Below are 20,128 nucleotides of genomic sequence, written 5' to 3' on the forward strand. Positions count from 1 at the left end.
GCACCATTGGAGGGTGGTAGCAAGGCCGGACTGGCCAGACCGGGCATCGGAGACTGGAAAGGGGGGGGGCGGTTTTGTTACTGGGGGCTGGCACTGAAAGTTCCTTGTATATCCAGTAGTTTTCAATCAACATTAAAAGCGGCCTCACTTATATTCAGGTGTGGTTCACCATTATCTGGTGACTAATGTACCTGCTGGAGCGAGATGCGAATTTTGAATAGTCTAAGGTAGCAAGCTGCGGGCATACTGAAAAACCGTTAAGTGCACGATTGTCTCAACCTAATTAATATAAACTTATTTGGACTTGTACTTGGGTGGTTGTATATTTACTTACTTATATACTATTGCAAAATCTCCTCTGACGTATCTGTAAAACTTGCATTATGTCCTGAGTTATGACCTTTTGTCCTGAATTTTTGTCCTGAATTTTGTCCCTTTGTCCTGAATTTTTACACCCACTCTCCTGAATTTGCACCTATGCCAGTTGGTCACCCTATTGAAAACGTGGGTCTCGATTGTTTAACTGACCTACTCCTTTTGGGATTTGGGGGAAGATACGATGACCCACCACTTTCAAAGATCATCAGCTGCCACTGGTAAACAGTTATTGAGACGTGACTAGGAAAAATATTTTAAAAATGAATAAAGTACATGATTTTGGTTAACATTATCTGACTGGAACAACTTTATACAACATTTTTGCACACTAAGCGCTGCCCAGAATTCCTCTCTCATGTATCAGATTTCGGTGTGTCCTGGGGGCGTTGTAGACTGATACGTCTCCGTTCATCCAGCTGAGTTATTTATGGACCGAGGCAGGCACAGCAGAAATGTAAGCTCAGCTTTCCATTAGGTTCTCTCTCGCCTCGGCATTGCCGTTTCACGTTTTATGTACTTTAGATTTCATAAGATGTTCAGGTACTATCCTATACTTTCTGAAGGAGGGACCTTTTAAGTTCTACTCCTTTAACACCAGTTTCTCTGTCACATACTTTATGACCTGTTTAAATCTGTTCTGCTATCTGTGTATCTCTGCACTAACCGTGAGCTGCAAGGGGGTGTTTTCACTTCACAGAACTCGGGCAGAGGCATCGCTGCTCACCTGGTCAAAGGTGGGGGAGCTCTTCTGTCCTCTTTAACCGTGGTTATTACGAAAGCTGAGCTCTTCAGTTTGTCTACGCCATTTTTGCTTATTTTTCTACTTGAACACAATTAACTACAGATCTTCCCGCTACTTCCACTCTTTACTCTTGGAACTCCTCCTTTGCTAAGCCATGACTCTGTGCTCAGCATTTTACAAGCCCTTGCCATAAAAATAGAAGTCGGTGTGCTGCTATTCCCAACAGACTTCAGTAGTCGCAGTCAACCAGCGTTCTCTAGGGTCCTCTGCCACGGATGGCCCCGTACGCAGGTGCGTATGCTTGCAGCCCGTTTGGTCCTGTGAGTCTGGATAGCACTATGGTATGCCCTCTGCAGCCTCTTCCTGGATGAGGCTCTGAATCTCACTTTTTATATCCTGACACAACTGACCCAGACGTTACTAGGCTCAAGCGGCTGATTTTTCTCTCTCTTGGTCATTCGCTCGGTTCTGTGGTGGAACTGGACTGTATTCATTCTGTGCCTCTGCTCTCCCTTGGTGAGGTCACTCTCCACCCGGTCCGTAACTTGATATCCTCTTTTCTCAAGTCTCCGGTCTAGTTTTTTTTTTTTTGTATTAAATTATTTTTAATTGAAAGCAAAATGCACCATGACGGGAACAGCGTATCCCACCTCTTGAAATCAGTGGTTACCCCTCACTTAACCTCCTCAAGGTGGGTGTATACTCTTCATACTTCGGTTCATCAAACTCAAATATTTTGTGGCCCAGATAAGAAAAACGTCAGAGGAGAGGAGAAACGGGAAGAGGCGTAGGAGGTGGTGAAGGAAAGAGAAAAGGCAAAGAGAGTATGGTGGGAAGAGAGCGAGATGCACCTCATTGAGGTGTCAATAGTATCAAACACTACCACTGTAAGAACCAGCTCCCAAGAACTGTTACATCCTACAGTAGCCACAGGAGAAATGGAAGAGTGCTGTACTACACTCATCCATTTAGGCCACAACAACTATAGTGTCACTAAATTAAGTCCAATTGATGGCTTTAGATTGCCCAAAACGATTGCACAGCCTCCTGTCCAGATAAAATGCATTACTTGTCTTGCCAAACCATCAACTTTGTAGGACTTCACACAGAGGCTTGGACTCCCATATTGCCAAGTTCTTTACATAGGACCTGAAACCGCTGGCATGTGCATGAAGTCTGCTCAAAGTTTGGGAAAAGGAGCTCTCTATTCCTGTCTTCTTGATGACCTTTCCTTTAGGGAAGCTGCTTTCTGCATGATAGACTCACTGAGATCTGGGTCAAGGGGAACAACAATAACTGCGCCCCCGTGAGCCTGTGTATGTGGCCCAGTACCAGTTGATGGCAGCTGGATCCCTTCCTCACCTTGTCCAGTCTGCCATTCTGGGGGGCATCTGGTGGTCATGGAAGAAGAAACACACTGTCTCTGTGGCTGTTGTCTAAGGATGCAAAACCAAAGGGGATGATGGACGGAGTGTTGAACATTGCAAGCACTCACCCCAGTCAACTGATCTGGGTTTAAACCATCATTCTTTAGCTCACTCCGCCACCCCAGTTCAGACACGGCCATATGCAAATCAGTCACACCCTGTGCCTCATGGGAACAATCCAGGCCGAACTTCCAAGCCATGTCTTCCCTGGACCAGAAATAAGCATCCTGGGACCGTTTTCTGGCTAATCAGCCGTCATCAGCCAGGCTAGCTTGAATCCAGTGGCAAAGTGAGCAAGGGACACACGTCTGGGCATACCCTGCCAACTTGGGGCGAACAAAGCAAAGTCTAAGGACACTCTGGAGGAAACTCCAGGACTAAAATGTTGGAGGCTCTTTGATTGCTTTCCACCTCTTCCAACCTGTTCTCCCATCTAAACATGGCATTCACCATGGTCTCCCTAAAGCTACTGTGTGTCCACTGCTGTTACTCCAATCACCTGTTTAATTCTATAATTGTGAAACTCTGACTTGTTTACCTTGAATTCCATCACTTTCAAATGTAAATCAATTTCTGTATTTTTCAACCTGGTCTAATTTTTACGGTCGAGCCTGCATAAGCAGCATGCGTTAGCGAGACACTAAATTGTTTATAAAAAGAGCTTGGAGTCTGCCCCTTGCTTACCATTTATTGGGCTTCAGTGTCACTCTTTGCTGCCTTTTAACTGGATGGTGCAGGCCAGGCGTCACTTTGTTTCTTCTCTGACGCACAGACCAAGTGTAGATTGGTTCTTTTTAATTAGTGTCTTTCTGCTGCTTGCGCTGTGATTGAGGTACACTCTTTAATTTCTTTTATAATACCAGTGTGGTAAAAGCGCTGTAAGATAAGAGTCTTAAAGACTGGTGGGGTTTCCGACAGTAATGGCTGTCCGTGCAGGGGGCCAGCAAGCAATTGTGAAGGGTGTATTAGGCAATTGAGAGGGACCCCTGCATTCCATTCCACCTTACCAACTCATTGGATGATGACGACTTTTGTGTGTGGGGGGCTTCTAAAAGCTTCAATCATGTCCTAGTTTTTATTCCCGACTTAGCATTTTTTGTTACAGGATTTTCGCAAAAAAGCCACATAAATGAGGGCTGTTAAACAAATAGGCCAACAAAAATAGACTTAACGCCATACCTAATAGGACGCTTTAATGGATGCAGGGATGTGAAACTTTCGGAGCATCTATGTGTTGTCACCAAACAGTACTATTTGGTGTATTTATTATAATTGTTTTTATAGACTTACCCTTGCTAAATGCTGAACTGCAATACGTTTTTTACCACAAGTCAATGTATTTAAAAAAAAAAAATACTGATGCCTAATAAACGTGCAGTGCTCCCTACAGACATGTTTGGCGCGTGGGGCTTTCATTACCTGTTATTGTGCAGCAGAATGGTACACATTTTCCAGTCTTTTTAGGATTAAATTTACAGATGGTGCAACAAGATATCTTACTGGAATTTCAGAAATGGAGTTGGATACATTGTTTTATTTACTCGGTTTTTATACTTCTGGGCTTATTTCCAAAAGGCCCTCAAAGAAACTCTGTAACCACCTTCATGCAACCACTGTGAAAAGATTTATACTTTCTGCTGAATAATAGTGGCTACAATCTTTTGGCCACCACTGACAGATGTTTACTTTGCATCACGAGTTAGGAACAGCTTCTCGAGGAATTTATTTATTGCCTTGGGCTACTTACCCAGCGAATAATGAGTCTCTCCATTCCATGACTTGTTGGTTATCTTTTTTACCTTTTGTGAATGCCTTTTCAGAATTTTCACACACTTTTTGATTGACTGAAATTTCCTTCGTCCTGATGAGACCCTTTGGACACGCTGCCTGCATAGAATTGAAAGATTGACATCCGGTACATAACTGTTTTAATGGAACATTAGTTTCCAGTATACAAAGACAGCCTTCTCCTTTTCTCCCAGTCTATTCTTGTACTTTAGATCCAAATGTATCTTCTTTGGTTGCACTATAAATGTGTGTATTCACTTGCAAACACAATGCCGTCAACCCTGTATTCTTCTGTTACTTTCCCCTTTGGAATCATGATTTATTTTGAAACATACAATGTTTCAGTAGGCTCTGAAACTTTAGATGGAGATAATAAAACTCTAATTTAACTCTTTTTTATTCAAAAACATTTAATAAAGCAAGCCTTTGACACCTAAGGTAAGTTAATCCGCACCAACCAATGAGTTTTAGTTAGTACATCTAGATATTGCCCACCGCCATGGGTTAGCTGTCCTAGACTAAGAAACTCAAAAGTAGTTCCAAAACCAGGAAGAGTGCAACAGATTGATCACAATGAAATAAATCAGTTCATTAAAAAAGTACTCCATGGATTTTGAGTTCGTAGTAAAACATCTCTTTATTGCTCGTAAGTTGCTTGATATAAAATGCATTAGAACAGCCAACGTGTCCTGCTCACAGATAAAAAGATCTTCGTCAGGGCTCTGTACATCACATTCAGTATCCAGTTAAGTCCTTCCTTATCACGCAGACGCCTCATCCAACCAATACCGATGAAACGACATTCATATGCAGTGCGTTTTCAAATAATTTTATACTTCTGCTGTGTTCCGCATTGTCAGTCTCAAGTAGCACATTCAATTTGTTGACTTAATGAACTGTTTTATTTCATGTTGATCGATGTGTTGCTTCTGTGTTTTTAATGTAAATAAACACAAAGCATCATTTTATTAAGGTCCATGTATTAAATCTTGTCAAAACAGTTCGTACGAAAATGGTGGCACCAGGGATCTTAACAGTGGAGTGAGATGGGGAAGTAAATGGTTCCAATCTAGGCTGGTCTGTCATGCTGCATGACAGCCGAGCTGCTGGAAAACATTGCTAAACATTGAACAAGCCAATAGCTCTCATCTCGTAGGCGATACTTATTGGCTTTGCCACTGTTTATTCATTATGATGTCTAAGGCACTCATTGTTTTTGTCGGGCCTGATGCCAAGCTTCCAACTACCACTGCTACCACTTTCTTCCCAGGAGTACCCTTTCCCTGGGAGTTAAAGAAATCCTGTTTCAAATGTATTTTCTTCCCATTTCAGCTCTTGTTATACACTGATGTCCTTCAAAGGCTGCTGTCTCTTGGGGACCACTTCCCTGCCAAGCCCATCTTCAGTTCTAGGCTGGCACAAACCAGTTAATTATGCCCTGGACTCTGTTCATCCAGCACCTTCTCCTGCCATTGGAGGGCTCCTGAATTACCTCCTGGTAACAGCAGCCCCTCTATTCCCCCCCCCCCCCCCTGGTGGAACAGCTATTCTGCTTTCGCCGGAGGTACGCAACACTTCCAGCCATGCCGCACCACCTACATCACTCACCTTTTCTGTAACTGTTAATCAAAGAAATATAAAGTGGTGAGGGATCCGAGTTCCGATCGCCTCCATGAGGCCCAAGCCTCCTCCTAACCATTGTCCAGAGGTCGCAACATTGACTCCGTACTTGGGCCCTCAGAGTGCAGCCATTTTCGTCGCCACTCTCCCTAGCACTAGCCTATTTTTTGATAAAAGGAAACCATTCCCCTGATATTCTGGAGTTAAAATTGCGCTTAGTCATTCATGTCCCAGAACGTGCATCTGTTGCCTCCTGTTGTGCTTCATTGTTCACAAAGCAAAAAGCAAAACCCCATGTAAAGTGAACATATTAAAAATAAAAGGTTGTATCTTATTTTAACCATCTGGTCAGTACTCCATTAAGTAAAGGAATACTGGAGCTACCCCAGAGTTTTCATTTTGTAACTTAATCCTCTTTAGATCTTGCTTTTTCCAGTTAAACTACTTCAGGGCTTCCTGACTTTGAGAAAGCCCATTCGCAATTATTATGATCATTTTTGGCAAATTAAAACCCCAAGGATGAAGCATTACACCCGGCTAGGCATGTGACAGCTTACCTGGCATTTAAATTTTTTTTTGCATTATATGGAAGATACGCACAGGACACAGACTGTATTCGCACAATGGGTAATTCCCTTGGGGGCACAGCAGTGATCTATTGCTTTTAGGTTTTGTTTGTGAAGGTCTGGAGGGTGCCGTTCCCAATGCCCTAGACCCTCCCGTTCCTCCTCTCACAATTTCTGAGGTTTCATGGTATAGTGTACCCCATGGTTCACCTGGAGGCTGGTCAATGCCAGATCCTTAATTTGCCATGCTCAACACAGCCATGAATTTATTGCAGACCTCAGTCTTCATGATTTTATTGGCTAGCCAATTCAAGCAAGTTCTACCCGATCTTAGTCCCTTCAGATTGCTTTATTATGTGGGTGACCGAGTTCACAATGTGTGTGTAGGGTGGATCTGGGATATTTGCCATTCATTTTAAGGACCATCTGTATTTTAGGGATTTCTCATCTTTCTAATTATGGTTAGTAATCCATTATTGCTAAATGGCTCCCTTCACCTAATTCTGTCATTAATTGTTTCAACTCACTGTCGCATGGAATACAGAAGACAGTTTGTTGGTAAACTTTGTGATTAAATCACACCTGCCTCACTTACTTCAGCATGCTCTGAATTTAGCTCTGGGAAGGCCTCCATTTTTTAAATGTACTTCACTCTTCTGTGTTTGCACGATATATCCCATACTTGCTTGCAGGACGTTGGGTTGGGTCTAGTTTTAAAAAAAACACAGGATAAGGATATTAAATTCTTCCCTCTTGATTAGCCAGGTAATGTTTTTCGGGGTTCTGCTTCCTATGTGTTAAGCTAGCATGATTCCTGTCCCTTGGTTTTGAAGCAAACTGAACTGCGACCTGTTACCTGTGAGAAGCCTATTGAATGGCTCACCTCTTTGGTTCTTCCTTAGATCATGCCACTGTGCCTGATGAATTTCCAGCAGTTTTCTCCATTACTCTTGCAGCCCTCCCTCTGGTGCTAGAACGACTAAATCCGGTTCATTTAGGTAGCTGGCTTTTGCCTGAGCTGAAATCTTTGAACAAGAGCGCTGCAGGTTGGAAAGGAAATCGCACTAGGAAATACTATCGCATTTGTTTCTGCCATTATAAAAACCTTCTCAGAGCTTTATCATCAAGCTATAACGTTTCAGAAGTGGTGTTATTAGATAGTCTGCGTAGTCTCCATGTTTGCTGAGGCATTGTATAACTCGGTTAAAATATAGCAAATTTTCTCTTTATCCGCCCAACGCGGTGGTCTTGTTTCCCTACCCAACCCAAACGTTTTGTGATGGCTTCCTTCTTTTAATCAAACGTTGTGGTGTTGCCAAAACTTATTCAAGAAGATGGGAAAAGAGGATTACATTCAATATAGCACACTACCTCCAGATTGTTATAGTAAAAACGTCTGGTGTGCCGTTCCGATAAGTGGTCCAAATGATCCCTTATGTTAAGAGGACCCCATTGGGGCCAGATACAGCATTCATATTTAGGAGCAAGTGCCATCACCCACCAAGTTAGTGGCATGCTTCATCATATTTGGCATATACTTCTCGTAGGCTCCTAAAACTTATATACTGGCTCAACAGTCCATCCCTATATCCGACAGTTGACACACAGGAGAATTGGTTCTATTCGAAATATCCTAATATGCTAGGACTCCCTCTGGTACCCAGCTTCATCTTGTTTTTACAGCTGCCATTTCCCACTCTTGCATCCAAAAAAGTGCTGTGAGCTAGGATTCCATTATGCCAGTGAATGGATTCTCTACCATATTCCATTCCTTATCTGTTTGCCCACCACATTGCTGCTTTTATCTCGACTTGAAGGTGTGGTTCTCCTCTGCTTCAACAAGGCACCAGTCCTTTGCTAAAATAAACGAACTTGGCCTCCTCGGTCTCCAGCAATTGTAGACCAATTGCTGGTATTCCATGTAGGCGTCTTTCACAGCCGCCTCTATGCTCTTTCTTGGCCAAGATGCAGTATGTCCTTCGCATTGTGCACAACACATTCAGTGTTGGAAATGATACATTTTCTATAAACCTTTTAAAACCAAAGGTTAAAGAGATGTTCTCGTTAGATCAGCCATGTCATCAATTATCTCATTTGAGATGTCAGTGATATCATAAATTGAGTGATGTAATATGTGAGGTCAAAAACAGTGCATGGTGGAGCGCAAGTTATAGTTAGTTCTGCTATCTATAGCTTGTGAATTTCTGTGGTTTTTATTTTGTTTGTTTTATGTATTTTTATTTCAAAACTTTAATGTCTCTGACATATTCACCTAACTATGTTACTTTAACCTTTGTTTTTTCCAAGGGAAACAATAAAATCTATTTTTCACTATATTTACACTATAATTATATATCCACACACCTACCTTAGCTTACCTGTACTTATGCATTACAAAGACTGCATGGGAAAGGGTGTTCTCCCCTACCACCTGTAGTTACGATCATTAGAGTTTTGTTCACCCTCCATGTAATTTAGATTTTAAGACCGGCCATAATGCCAGCTTTTCAATGTTGCAGGTTTTATAGATGCCTTGTGTAGTTAAATGCTTCCTATAGTGATAGTTGAGTCAGTGTGTCGGTGTTTCTCTCTCTATAGCCCAGCATGAAGTGCTACACGGAGGAGATCTTCGGCCCGGTCTTGGTGGTTCTGGAAGCTGATACATTGGATGCGGCCATAGATATCGTGAATAAGAACCCGTATGGAAATGGAACAGCAATTTTCACCACAAACGGGGCTACAGCTCGCAAATACAGCCACATGGTGGACGTTGGGCAGGTATGTTGGTGGCATTTTCTTCACTGTTCGCTGGGGCATGGCCACAATGACCTGCACTCAGTGTAAGTCGGTGATCGGTTTTCTGCCATGTACCCAAAGACGTACTCTCGACTGTGTTTGTGCCACAGCCTTGCTGACATACTGCCCCTTTGAGTGTACACAGTGTTTGTACGGACTGCTGTAGCTTCCGCACACTGCTGTCTTGTTTGTGTGAGATTTGCTGACATGTTTGCACATACTTCTCTCATGCATGTTCGTAAGACTTGTGCACACTTATCCCTCCTCCTTGTTCACTGTGCATGTACTTTCTCTTGTGCTCCACCCTTCTGTGTATTTGAGAGAAGTACACTATGCTCTTGTTTGTGTATATGGATTGGACCATTGTGCGCCTCTTTATATGTACGTGAGAGCGGCACACTTCTATTTCCTATTCTTGTGTAGAGATATTGCAGACATTACTTTCACATACATATACTTGAGAACAACTAATTTGTCATGGGCTGTGTTTCTAGAGTGTTATTGCTCATTCCTAGGTTTGTTCGGGATACCAGCACCTAGTTGTTCCTCATGTGCAAAGAGCCTGCATCCTTAGTGTTTTTGTATGTGTATGTAAAACAGAGTGGTAACTCCAATAGGTCTAACGTACAATCGAAACTAACCATCCAACCACCTAAGCACTTACCACCTTGAAGCTGTGCACTCATGCATCTTTTCACCCACCCATTGACTGATTCCTAGATCCCCCTCTCTTCCACCCGCAATACCACACACAAACTCACCACTCATTGAAGAGGAACTTTCAGTTATTAGGCAGGCTCGTTGGCTCGAATGCTAGTATGTGAGGTGTGTAGGTTCGCTTCGGGTAGTGTGACTGCTAGTGTGAGGGGTGGGAGAGTGTAGTCAGGGGTATGTGACTATCCTGTTTGGGGGAGATGTGAGTACTAGCAGTAGTGTGAGAATGCTTCCGGTACTGTGTGACTGATACTCGATGGGGGTAGGACAGGACCACTGCAATTATCCAATATTGCGGCTACAACATTTTGCGCATATTTGTGGATTGCCACATATTCCACATAATCCACTATCTGCGGCATAATCAGTACATTGTAGCAAAAAAAAAAATTTCTAGGTCAAACCCATCAAAAGCTAATAAAAATACAGCAACACCTGTTGCCATTAGTGGGAGGGCCTTCGCAAAGGGTGACTGGTAAACTCTTGTAGTTACTGCTATCTTTGGGGGTTAAATTGGTATCAATGGGCTGAAACCTTTGTCCAGGTAATGTTAACATATGTAAAATTGTTACACATTACGTCGCAGAATTTGTCTTTTTTTGCTGCATTATTCAGTCCACCGGCCTGCAGAATTTGGTCCTTTGCTTAATTCCAGTGGCCCTGGTGTAGGAAGGAGTGCTGTCGCTAGTACACCCTGTATGTAACGAGTGCTATAATGTTTCTGGTAGTGTGCGACTGCTAGTCTGTGGGAGGGGTGTGAGTGCTGGCTGCATTTTGGGCTTTATGCTTTTCCACCATAATCGCTTTAACAGTTCCTTCCTGTTTTAATTGATGCCATGGTTGAAGACACTCACTCAATGTGATGGTCTTACTCTTGAAAGAACTCTCCTGCAGTGGTTTCTAAGCAGGGTCCTCCTCTCTGCTTGCACAAATGACTGTCTGCTTTCCATGATGAGACTGCCAAAGGATTAAGTGTAGCTTTAATGACCCAAGACGTCCATTTATCTACTTTTGAGAACTGTTGCCAGGCCACTCCTACCTACCACCATACCTACCCTGGGATTGGTAAACCTGCACAACTGATTGTGTTTACTGTTGTCAACAAGCATCAGTCATATAAGTGAACAGTGTTTTGTCCCTCGCCTGGACTGCGGGGTCTGCTGGCAGGCACTTATGTTCTGTACTCTGACACCCTCCCCGCTTGCACAACTATGCAGCAGTTTCTCGCAGTCTGACACTGTTGCTAGTACACCAATCCCGAAGTCACTCCAGCTCCCCAGAGTGCACATTCTTAGGTTGCATGTGGGGCAAACTGTCGTTCCCATGCTGGGTGCATGTATAGCTGGTTCGTCACCTGGCAGGATCACTGTACTGTTGATGTGCCTAAGTAATTGAGCATGCATTGAGGAGTACCATACTCTGGCGCGAGAAGTCAACATAGCGCGCATATATCCCACCTGCCTGCCACTGGTATTGACAACTGAGGTGGAGGGCCAGTGTTTCTGGGTACAGTGGTCAAACAGTACATGACACAATCACTGCTGGGAGAGAGACAGACAGCACATCACTGTACTTTGGCTCTTTGTTTACTTCAAAACAAAATGACAATTAAGTTTGGATGTAGTTATTATCTTGAGGAATAGGGAATGAGCAACATGTCATGTTTCATCTACCAGCTCTGCTGGCTCTGGGGCAGTGGGTAACAAAGAACCTCCATTTGAGTTCATGCAGGATGTGAGTACTGGTTGGTGGGATGGATCAGACAGTCTGAGGTTAATAGGATCCAGTTGTAGCAATTAGAGTATTGCATCTTGATGTTGTATGGCCGCTTTGCTTGAGGTCCCTTAGTGAGCACCAAGTACATCCCTTTAGCACTTGCTCCTCATGGTAGAAAAGGCAGAGTAGTCCACGGCATACTCGTGGAGGTGGCTGGGGGTAGAGGCTCAGAACTCTTCAAAGCACACAGTAACAAAAGTCCATTTCCAGCGAGTGCGTTTACGCCTAAAAGGAAAACTCACTTCAGCTTATACACCACTAAATGCTAAATACAACACTGTAAATGTACACTATGAAAGCCATGCATCTCGAACTCCTCCTGAACTAGAGATCTGTGTTAACAATGTAAAGCCCCTTCCTACTGTGTATGTGAACAGTGGAAACCCTCGTTAGATTTCACTGTTTAAAACCCCTTCCTTTTGTATTAGCAGCTTCTGTCTTTGGCTAGTGGTCTGCATTAACATTGCCTCTATCAGTTATGAGCAATAGAACTACTTCGTAGGCGAGCTAAGAACTGTTCCAGTGCCTGCAAAGAAGATCAACAAAGAGGCAAAGTTTAAGCAAATCTCAATTGCTACGGTTTTACGACTACATAAGCTCTGGAGGGGTATCTACTCAGGCCTAAAAATGCCTGTTCAGCGTTTTCTCTAGTGTTTCTACGTAAAGCATGTGCAGTGTACTCCCCCAGCTCACGTATTTAAATCTATTAATGCCTACACCACTCCTTTATTTGTACACACTGATGTCTCCTCCTTTTGGGGGATCCCCCTGCATGCCCAAGATATGGTTTTCTTGCGCTCTCATCTGTCTGCGGAGCCTGCATGCACTTAAGTCTATAACACCTGTGCACAGTGCTGTTGTGCAGGCCTTTCGGCTCTTCTGATACTGCTCTGGCACCAGTTTCCTGCTAATACTGTGTTCTTTGTTCTCTTACAGGTGGGTGTAAATGTTCCCATCCCTGTCCCACTTCCAATGTTTTCCTTCACTGGCTCACGATCCTCCTTCAGGGGAGACACCAACTTCTATGGCAAACAGGTAATCTCCACAAACACTCGTTGGTTGAAGTTGAGCCTGGTTGATTGGGTTCTAAGTTATGAAAAAAAAAAACAATAGAATTGCATCCTGCATGTGCTAAGCCATGGTGGCAGAAGTAAACACTTGGACCCTCGTTACTGGTGGCCATCTAAATCTGATGGGCCTCCTAACAGTTACTGAGCCCATCAGTATTAGGAGTTCAGTGGGAGCACCTTTTCTCGGTGGTATTGTACCCAGAGATTTCATATGCTTTAAGGAGGTGAAGTGCCTGATAGAATACCAAGGAAAAATCTTTGGAAATCTGCATGATAAAACCGATTTTCACATGTTATTTCCCCAGCACTCGTAGTCACTGTTATTTCCCCCTCCTGCAACTGCCAAGATCCCTGGTAACGCTAAATCAGGAGGACGGGGTGGTGCGGGGCAGCAGAGAGTAACATATATTTGTATGGGCCACTTGTAATGAAGGGCTTGGTTGGTGGGTGTTTAATTCTTCAGTCTCATGTAGGGGCCATTCACTGTGTCTGGATTTACCTTCACTTTAGATCTAGGAGAAGGTAGAATGGCTATAGTTTCAGAGTATAGCTCTTGTGTCTATTTGAGCTCATGCATAGGATTTTGTCCCGGATGGTTCAGTCCCTCAGGACACTGCCCACCTGCGAGACCCTTTTGTAAATGAAGCTAAAGGTGAAGGAGCAGCTATGGCGTTGCCAGTTTCTGCATCTCCGCAGCTGTGCTGGAGGGGGCCACGTAAACACTGATGGGGTTCCACTTCATGCGTTGATTTGACTCCAGGCGCTGCAGATACTGGGTGCCACACTGCTGCTTGTTGCAGGACTGCAGTTTTTTCCCCTCTCAGTATCATTTTGTGACAGACCCCTTGGTCTTTAGCTCTTATCAAAGCTGAATTACAACCTAATCATTAATGGAAGACACGCCTGCTCTGGAGGGTTCATTGCATGCACCCTGCAGAAATTGGCATTCTAGGTCCCAGCAGGTTTCTTTAAAACCGTTGCCAGTGCGCCCATTGCCCAAAACCTGCAGTTGCATGTGTCAGATTGTAGGTAATAGGCATAGGGACACTGGATACCATGGTCTGTTAGACTAGTTGAGATGTGTTCCTACTCCAGTGGCATAGCCTGTATTAAACTAGTAAACTTTGCCTCGGAATCTTTTCTCCGTCCCCTTGGGATTCTCATGCCGGGGCGCGGAATTGAATCTAAGAGGGTCCCAGACAACCCTCTCAAACAGCTTCCAGGCATCCTCCACAACGCATATTCTGTCCTGCTACCACCGCGTGGAGAGAGACGATGCAAATGACCGGCCAGGTACTAGCGACATGCATGACATAATGCAGCTTGAAACTTGCATATTAAAAAAGGAACTGTATAGTTATCATAGAGCAGTAGCTTGTGAGCTGCAATGCTTTGTCATAACCATAACGGAAGTTGTTGGAAAATAAGGCAAATTAGTACTAAACGTGTTTTAAAAACCCCTGATTAAACAAAAGTGCTCTACGTCCATCAGCATGTCTGAGTGTTGTTATCCCTGCTGACTGCTAAGAAGAGGGTAGGTAAATGGGGAAAGAAGTTCTGAAATACAAGCTTATTCACTTCGCACTGGGATCTTCTCTCAAGGCCCCATGAGGATCGGCCGCTGTGTGACACATACTGCTGGGCCGTCTTGTGTCTTTCTTGGAGCGAACGGGCGACACGAGGACCAGTTCATTGCAATATTGAAAAGGATGTGAATAATTAATTGGATCGAACACTACGCTCGGTTGACTTCCAAATTTTGACTACTAATTTTAAAAATAACAAAAAAAATTGTAATTCGCCACCGGTTTATAATTAATACTTAACACTATAGTTAGCCTGCAGTTTATTTTGCTTACTAAGTATTGCAGTATGTAGTTGGTAAACCATTGCATTCCCTTGTACCTTGAGAGAGGGGGTGGATGAGTTTACCACTGGTAGGACCTTTGGCTTTCTGTAATGATCTGTACCTAGTAGGTTTCTGTTGCAGGGCGGCGGAGCCTTGCTTGAAAATGCCTCAAGTGCGATCTGTAAGCTGCTGTGGAGTGCTGCACGTCACCTCCATCCTCTTAACGGCATCCTTCTTTTCCCTTCTGCAGGGTGTGCAGTTCTACACCCAGCTAAAGACCGTTATCTCCCAATGGAAAGAGGAAGATGCTACTGTTACCAGTCCTGCTGTTGTGATGCCAACCATGGGTCGCTAATTCCTCTAGATGAACCAACCCTTTCTACATAGACTGATGCTGACATCCTTGGAGCGACCACTAACCACATCATGCCTATCTGCTGCTCGTTATCGACTGCCCTAGAATCCAGCATTTTGTTTGTTCTCCTTTCATTTGTTCTCCCCTGCTTCCCCACATCCTGCTCTGTGCTTAGAAAGCAAGTGGGTGTATGTGGGGGTGTGGGGGTGGGGGTCTGGTTGCTCTCTTTTAGGGCTCAGGTTCACCTTACAACTTAAGTTGAACTTGAGGGTAGTTCTGATTTAGGTGCAGGTATATAATATTCTGCTGTAGATAAACAATAATTCCTTAGGACATCTTCTGCTAGAGGTGCTGCCTAACCTTGACCTCAGTCAAAGACTCTGATGTGGTGTTTCGTTCTACACATCCTATATAGCTCACTACATCCCACTGATGGGACCAGAGGGGCCTGTGTGATGCATAGTTGTACGTCTCCAGCACCGCTGCAATTTTTGTCTTTATTTTTGTAAAGATGCCTAAAAGGCCTCCACTAATTCTCCTTTTATTCTGGATTCCAACTAAGGGCTCACATGAAGTGATTATCCAATCTAAATCCTGCATGTATCATGAAGGATTGGATACGGAGTAGACTTGATCTTTGCACAGTGATCCCTAGAGACAGATTATACACGAACGTGGGTGAGAGTTGCAACTCCAAAGTAAAAATACAGTGTCCTTCATGAGAGCGAAAGCTCCTCCCGATAATGGCTATGAAACAGTGGAAAAGTTATGGTTACTTAAAAAACCTCAGATTGGTCTGGGTGTCTGCTTAATTAATTTCTCCTATCAGAGTAGTGGTTGAACTACTCTAGATCTCAAAAGAATAAGAGCTCTCATCGCTGTTACCAAAGCCATGGTCAACCTCTGTGCTGGTGAGTCGTGCGCTGCCCCGGTGTGGTACTCTGCTCTTGTGAAACTGCCACGGTGAAGCCCTGCTCTGCAGAATGGTCTTTTCCCTGGTGGGGTCCAGCCTTGAAGAAGCTGCACCCTGTTAACTGGTGCAGTGCCCTGCTAAAGCTCTTCACCCTTGATGAGAGCTGTACCTCTCTGAAGCTCTGCTTGGAAGGGAGATTCTTTGTTAATCATGCTCTGACTTATTACAGCTACCTTGCTTCTTGCTGCATATTTTCATATCACTTTGTAAAGGTTTGGGTCTTATTTCTGGCCCAGGAACATGCTGGGAATGTGAAATGTTTTAAGTCTAAACGAATAGTTCCAGCTTCGTAACTCACTTTCAGCAGAATGTACTTGGACTCCTTTATGCTGACAACTAACCAGAGGCTGCAGCTCCTCAGAAATCCGCTGACATACAACGATGCTGTGAATATCTGGCACAGGCCACTGATGTACCTTCTCCCGGGTGACCAGGTTTATGTGCACCAAGGGTCTGCAAGTCGTGTTTTTTCTAATTTGAACAATAACTGAAAATAAATCACTGGTACATCCATTTGTGAGGCACAGGCTGATTTGTCTTTTTGAGCATCTTGGGGCAAATGTAAACATTTGTATTGGTGCCAATGTTCCCGAAACTGGATGAGAGAAGTTCTTGCACAGAAAGCTGAGAGAGGGAAGGTTTTCCTGCTGTTTAGGGAAATGGTCCTTATGCCTCATACAATGCGGTTCAGGCACCTATCGCACAGGAGGGTACAAAGTTCATTTATTTTACTGAAGTTGTTGAGCAAGAAAGGCTGACGGAGCCCAGTACAGAAGGATCACTGGTATCTCTCCATGAAAGAACTTGCATTCAGAACAGTTAGCAGTAATGTACACAAAGATAAAAGGCAGATAAAGTAATTTGCAACATATGCAATCGAGAATGTCATAACGGATAAGCAAGGTTAAAAATACCCTCTTGTGCATATTATCTTGGAGTCAGGTGAAAACTCGAACAGAGCAATCCAGAAGTGACAAACTTCCTGTAAAACAGCCTGCAAACAAGGGCGTAAGTCGGGCACCTGCGACCCCCTGTGGCGCATACAGGCCCCCAAACCTTCAAAGGGGGGTGGGGGTGCATTCAGCTGGTGGTCAATAATTATCTGTTTGGTATGAGGGACGGGGGGGGGGGGAGAGATACCTCATCTTTCTGCATGGGGCTCCATCATGTTGCTTTATGTCACTGCAGTGCTAAGAACTACCTTTTTTAGAAGGTGGCAGCCACTTGGCCAATTGCCAGGTAAATAGTACATTTTCTCTGCTGTTTATCAGGCAACCAGGTAAATAGCAAGGCTTATTAGAACTATTTGGCCAGCACACCTCCAAAAACCCTAAGAAACTAAACCATTTACCCGGCTGCTGTCTAAATAAAAGATTATGCATGATGTGGCTAGCGCTGTTGTGCAATAACAAAATTCACTATTTACCCTGCTGCTGGCTAGACAGCGCCAATATACCCTTGGGTGAATGTTTCCGCTCTACAAAATGGTTGCCCTTACCTAACAGTAGTCCCTTACTCCATATATTCATATTCATTGGCAGAAATTACCCTTCTATTCAAACCTTCTTCTTTATTAACTCTCCCCTCAGCCAACAGAGTAATCAAACTACATTTCCCATGAGAACTCTGGAAACTTGCAACAACCAATCACAGTCCACCATGGAATCTAACAATCCCATTTCATCCTCTGTGATCCTTTTTCTTCCTGCGACACGCGCCATTCAGTCGTCTATGTTCTCTCGTGCTTGGAGCTACCATTGTCTGAAATGGAATTATGGCCCTTACCATGAGCACCTAATAAATACCTTTACCACATCACAGAAAATGCCCAACTGTAAGCGCATTGCAATACCCTCTTCAACCTGTAAAATACTCAATCAAGTTATCAACCTGTAGCAACACTTGATACTGTCTCTTGATGAAGAAATCCCCTTTGGGCAGGGATCTACGATCCACAGGGAGGGAATAGAACTGAAAACCTTCTGCTATGGCAGTTAGGAAATTTTTCATTCTATGTCCGGACCGAAAGCGAGGATTTTGGTAGTTTAAAGCTTTTTGACCACCATTGAGGCCACATCCAGCACTGGTTTAAAATGAAAACGTTTGAAGGTAGACTCTGAGAACTAGTCTGCCACATTCATGATGTCCTCTTATCTAGCACCCAGTGCAAAACTTTAGAGGCCATTGCTGCTCTGGCAGAATGTGTACCAAATTTGGGGGTAGCTATTCCTGCATGGCCCAACAGACCCATCTCGCAATATGGAGAGGAAAGCACCCTATGAGGCTTCCTTGTGGCAATCAGTAATTGACGCTCACCCGGAGGGCGAAGTTCCTCCGTCATGCCCTTATACAATGTACCACACATCATTTTGGACATTCCTCAAAAAAGCAGGGTAGGAAATCAATTTGTAATCACTCTTCGTCCTTCTGGACACTTAGAAACTAACCCCCTCTGGGGTAAAAACTCTACCTGTTATGTCCAGCACTCTGACTTCCAACATCCTCCTGCAAAACACCAGGCTCAACAATATAGCCAAGTTATCTGACTACTCTTTTCTGGAAAGGTACTTCTTACTTTGCCATGACAGAAAAAGATCCAGGACCTTGTTAACTTCTCAGAGGGATGAATATCCAGGCTCCGGCTGAAGAGAGAAACTGACTCCTCTGAGCAATCGCTTTTCCAATGGATGCTCCCTGACCGGAGCACCATCCACTGACTCATGACCTGTTGAAATAGCCGACCTTATGGTATTGACAGAACAATACATCATGCCTTGAGGCATACATTTTAAGATTTGAACAATGTCGCACCCCGGGATCCAGGCCTCTCTGCACACACAAACGCAGCCAGTGCGACCATGCTGACTGGTATCTGCGTGCCATTGGTCCAAGCTTGGGATGTAATCCACTATGCCATGTGAGACAAAAGAACCTTGCGTCCTCAAATGATGGGGATTCCCGTCTGGATCAAGAATCGGATTGTGGAGATGAGGGAGTTTGATTGGAAGATCCCCAAAAAGTTCCAGAAGAACTGTAAACCACACTTGGGCTTTCCATACCTGACTCACCACCACATCAGACTTCTGCCTCTTGCTGTGGGTCGATAATCTCCTTATCATTGGAAAGGGAGGAAAATCATAGCTGATTTCCCCCCCCCCCCCCCCCCCCCACCCCCTCGCCCCCTCGCTCTAATCGTCTGTCGCCATTGTCTCTGGTCGTCTGTTGCCATTGTCTCTGGAACTAGTCCACAACTGAAGTATCTGGGGAAGTTGATGATCCAGCCCTGACATGAACAGATCGACCGTGAAGGGTCCCCAATGGTTCGCTATCTGATTGAAGCTCACTTGAATCCGGAAGAAACCTGGAGTTCCAATCCACAACCTCGTTGGAAACACCAGGAAGATGCATCGCTGTGATGGACTCTGTGATCCAGACAAACTCCCATTTCAGGCATCCATATGCGCAAGCCACTACTCTAGTTCCTCTCAGGAGTCTGCTGAAAGAGGCACCATTTGGGAATAAGGCCGTCTTCTCCCGAGATTACATGCCTTGAGACGTTGGAGGGCCCTGTAGTGCAGTGGCTCCAGAAAGATCGCTTGTATCAATGAAGAGAGGAGGCCTACTATTCTTGTGATCTGATGTAGTAATGTTGACTGTTTCACCAGGGTCTTCCGAAGCAAATGTTGCATCTTGGATATCTTCCTTGTTGGCAGACTGAAGGTGTCCGAGACGGAGTCTGTGACAAAGCCTAGAAAGATGGCCTGTTGGGAGGGATCCAGGTCAGACTTGTCCGTGTTGATTATGAACACTAAGTTCTCCCACAGATGAACAGAGTACTACAGATGACTGACCAAGGACGAGCGGTCCGCGTCCATCAGAACACTGTCATCCCAGTATACTATGAGCCGTAACCCCCTGGACCGGAGGTGTTCCATGGTGGGCTTAAGCACCTTAGTAAAGCACCATGGAGCTGATGAAAGTCCAAACGGAAGATAGGTGAACTAGTAGACCTGAGACTTCCAGCAAAACTGGAGAAACCTGCAATGTGGTGGGAAGATCGGAACCAAAAGCTAG

At 44.3% G+C, this 20,128-nt stretch overlaps 1 protein-coding gene across 1 annotated transcript in view; it reads left to right on the forward strand.

Moving 5' to 3' along the window:
- The window catches only part of ALDH6A1 (aldehyde dehydrogenase 6 family member A1), a 72,858-nt gene extending 56,291 nt beyond the window's left edge, over positions 1 to 16,567 (forward strand). Inside the window, exons 10-12 of the mRNA XM_085626776.1 lie at positions 9,120 to 9,299; positions 12,744 to 12,842; positions 14,977 to 16,567. Coding sequence (XP_085482902.1) covers positions 9,120 to 9,299; positions 12,744 to 12,842; positions 14,977 to 15,081 — 384 coding nt within the window. The 3' untranslated portion in view covers positions 15,082 to 16,567. The remainder of the gene's footprint in view (positions 1 to 9,119; positions 9,300 to 12,743; positions 12,843 to 14,976) is intronic.
- The last annotated feature ends 3,561 nt before the right edge of the window (positions 16,568 to 20,128 follow it).

This window comes from Triturus cristatus, chromosome 9 (assembly GCF_964204655.1).
Source record: "Triturus cristatus chromosome 9, aTriCri1.1, whole genome shotgun sequence".
Lineage (NCBI taxonomy): Eukaryota > Metazoa > Chordata > Amphibia > Caudata > Salamandridae > Triturus > Triturus cristatus.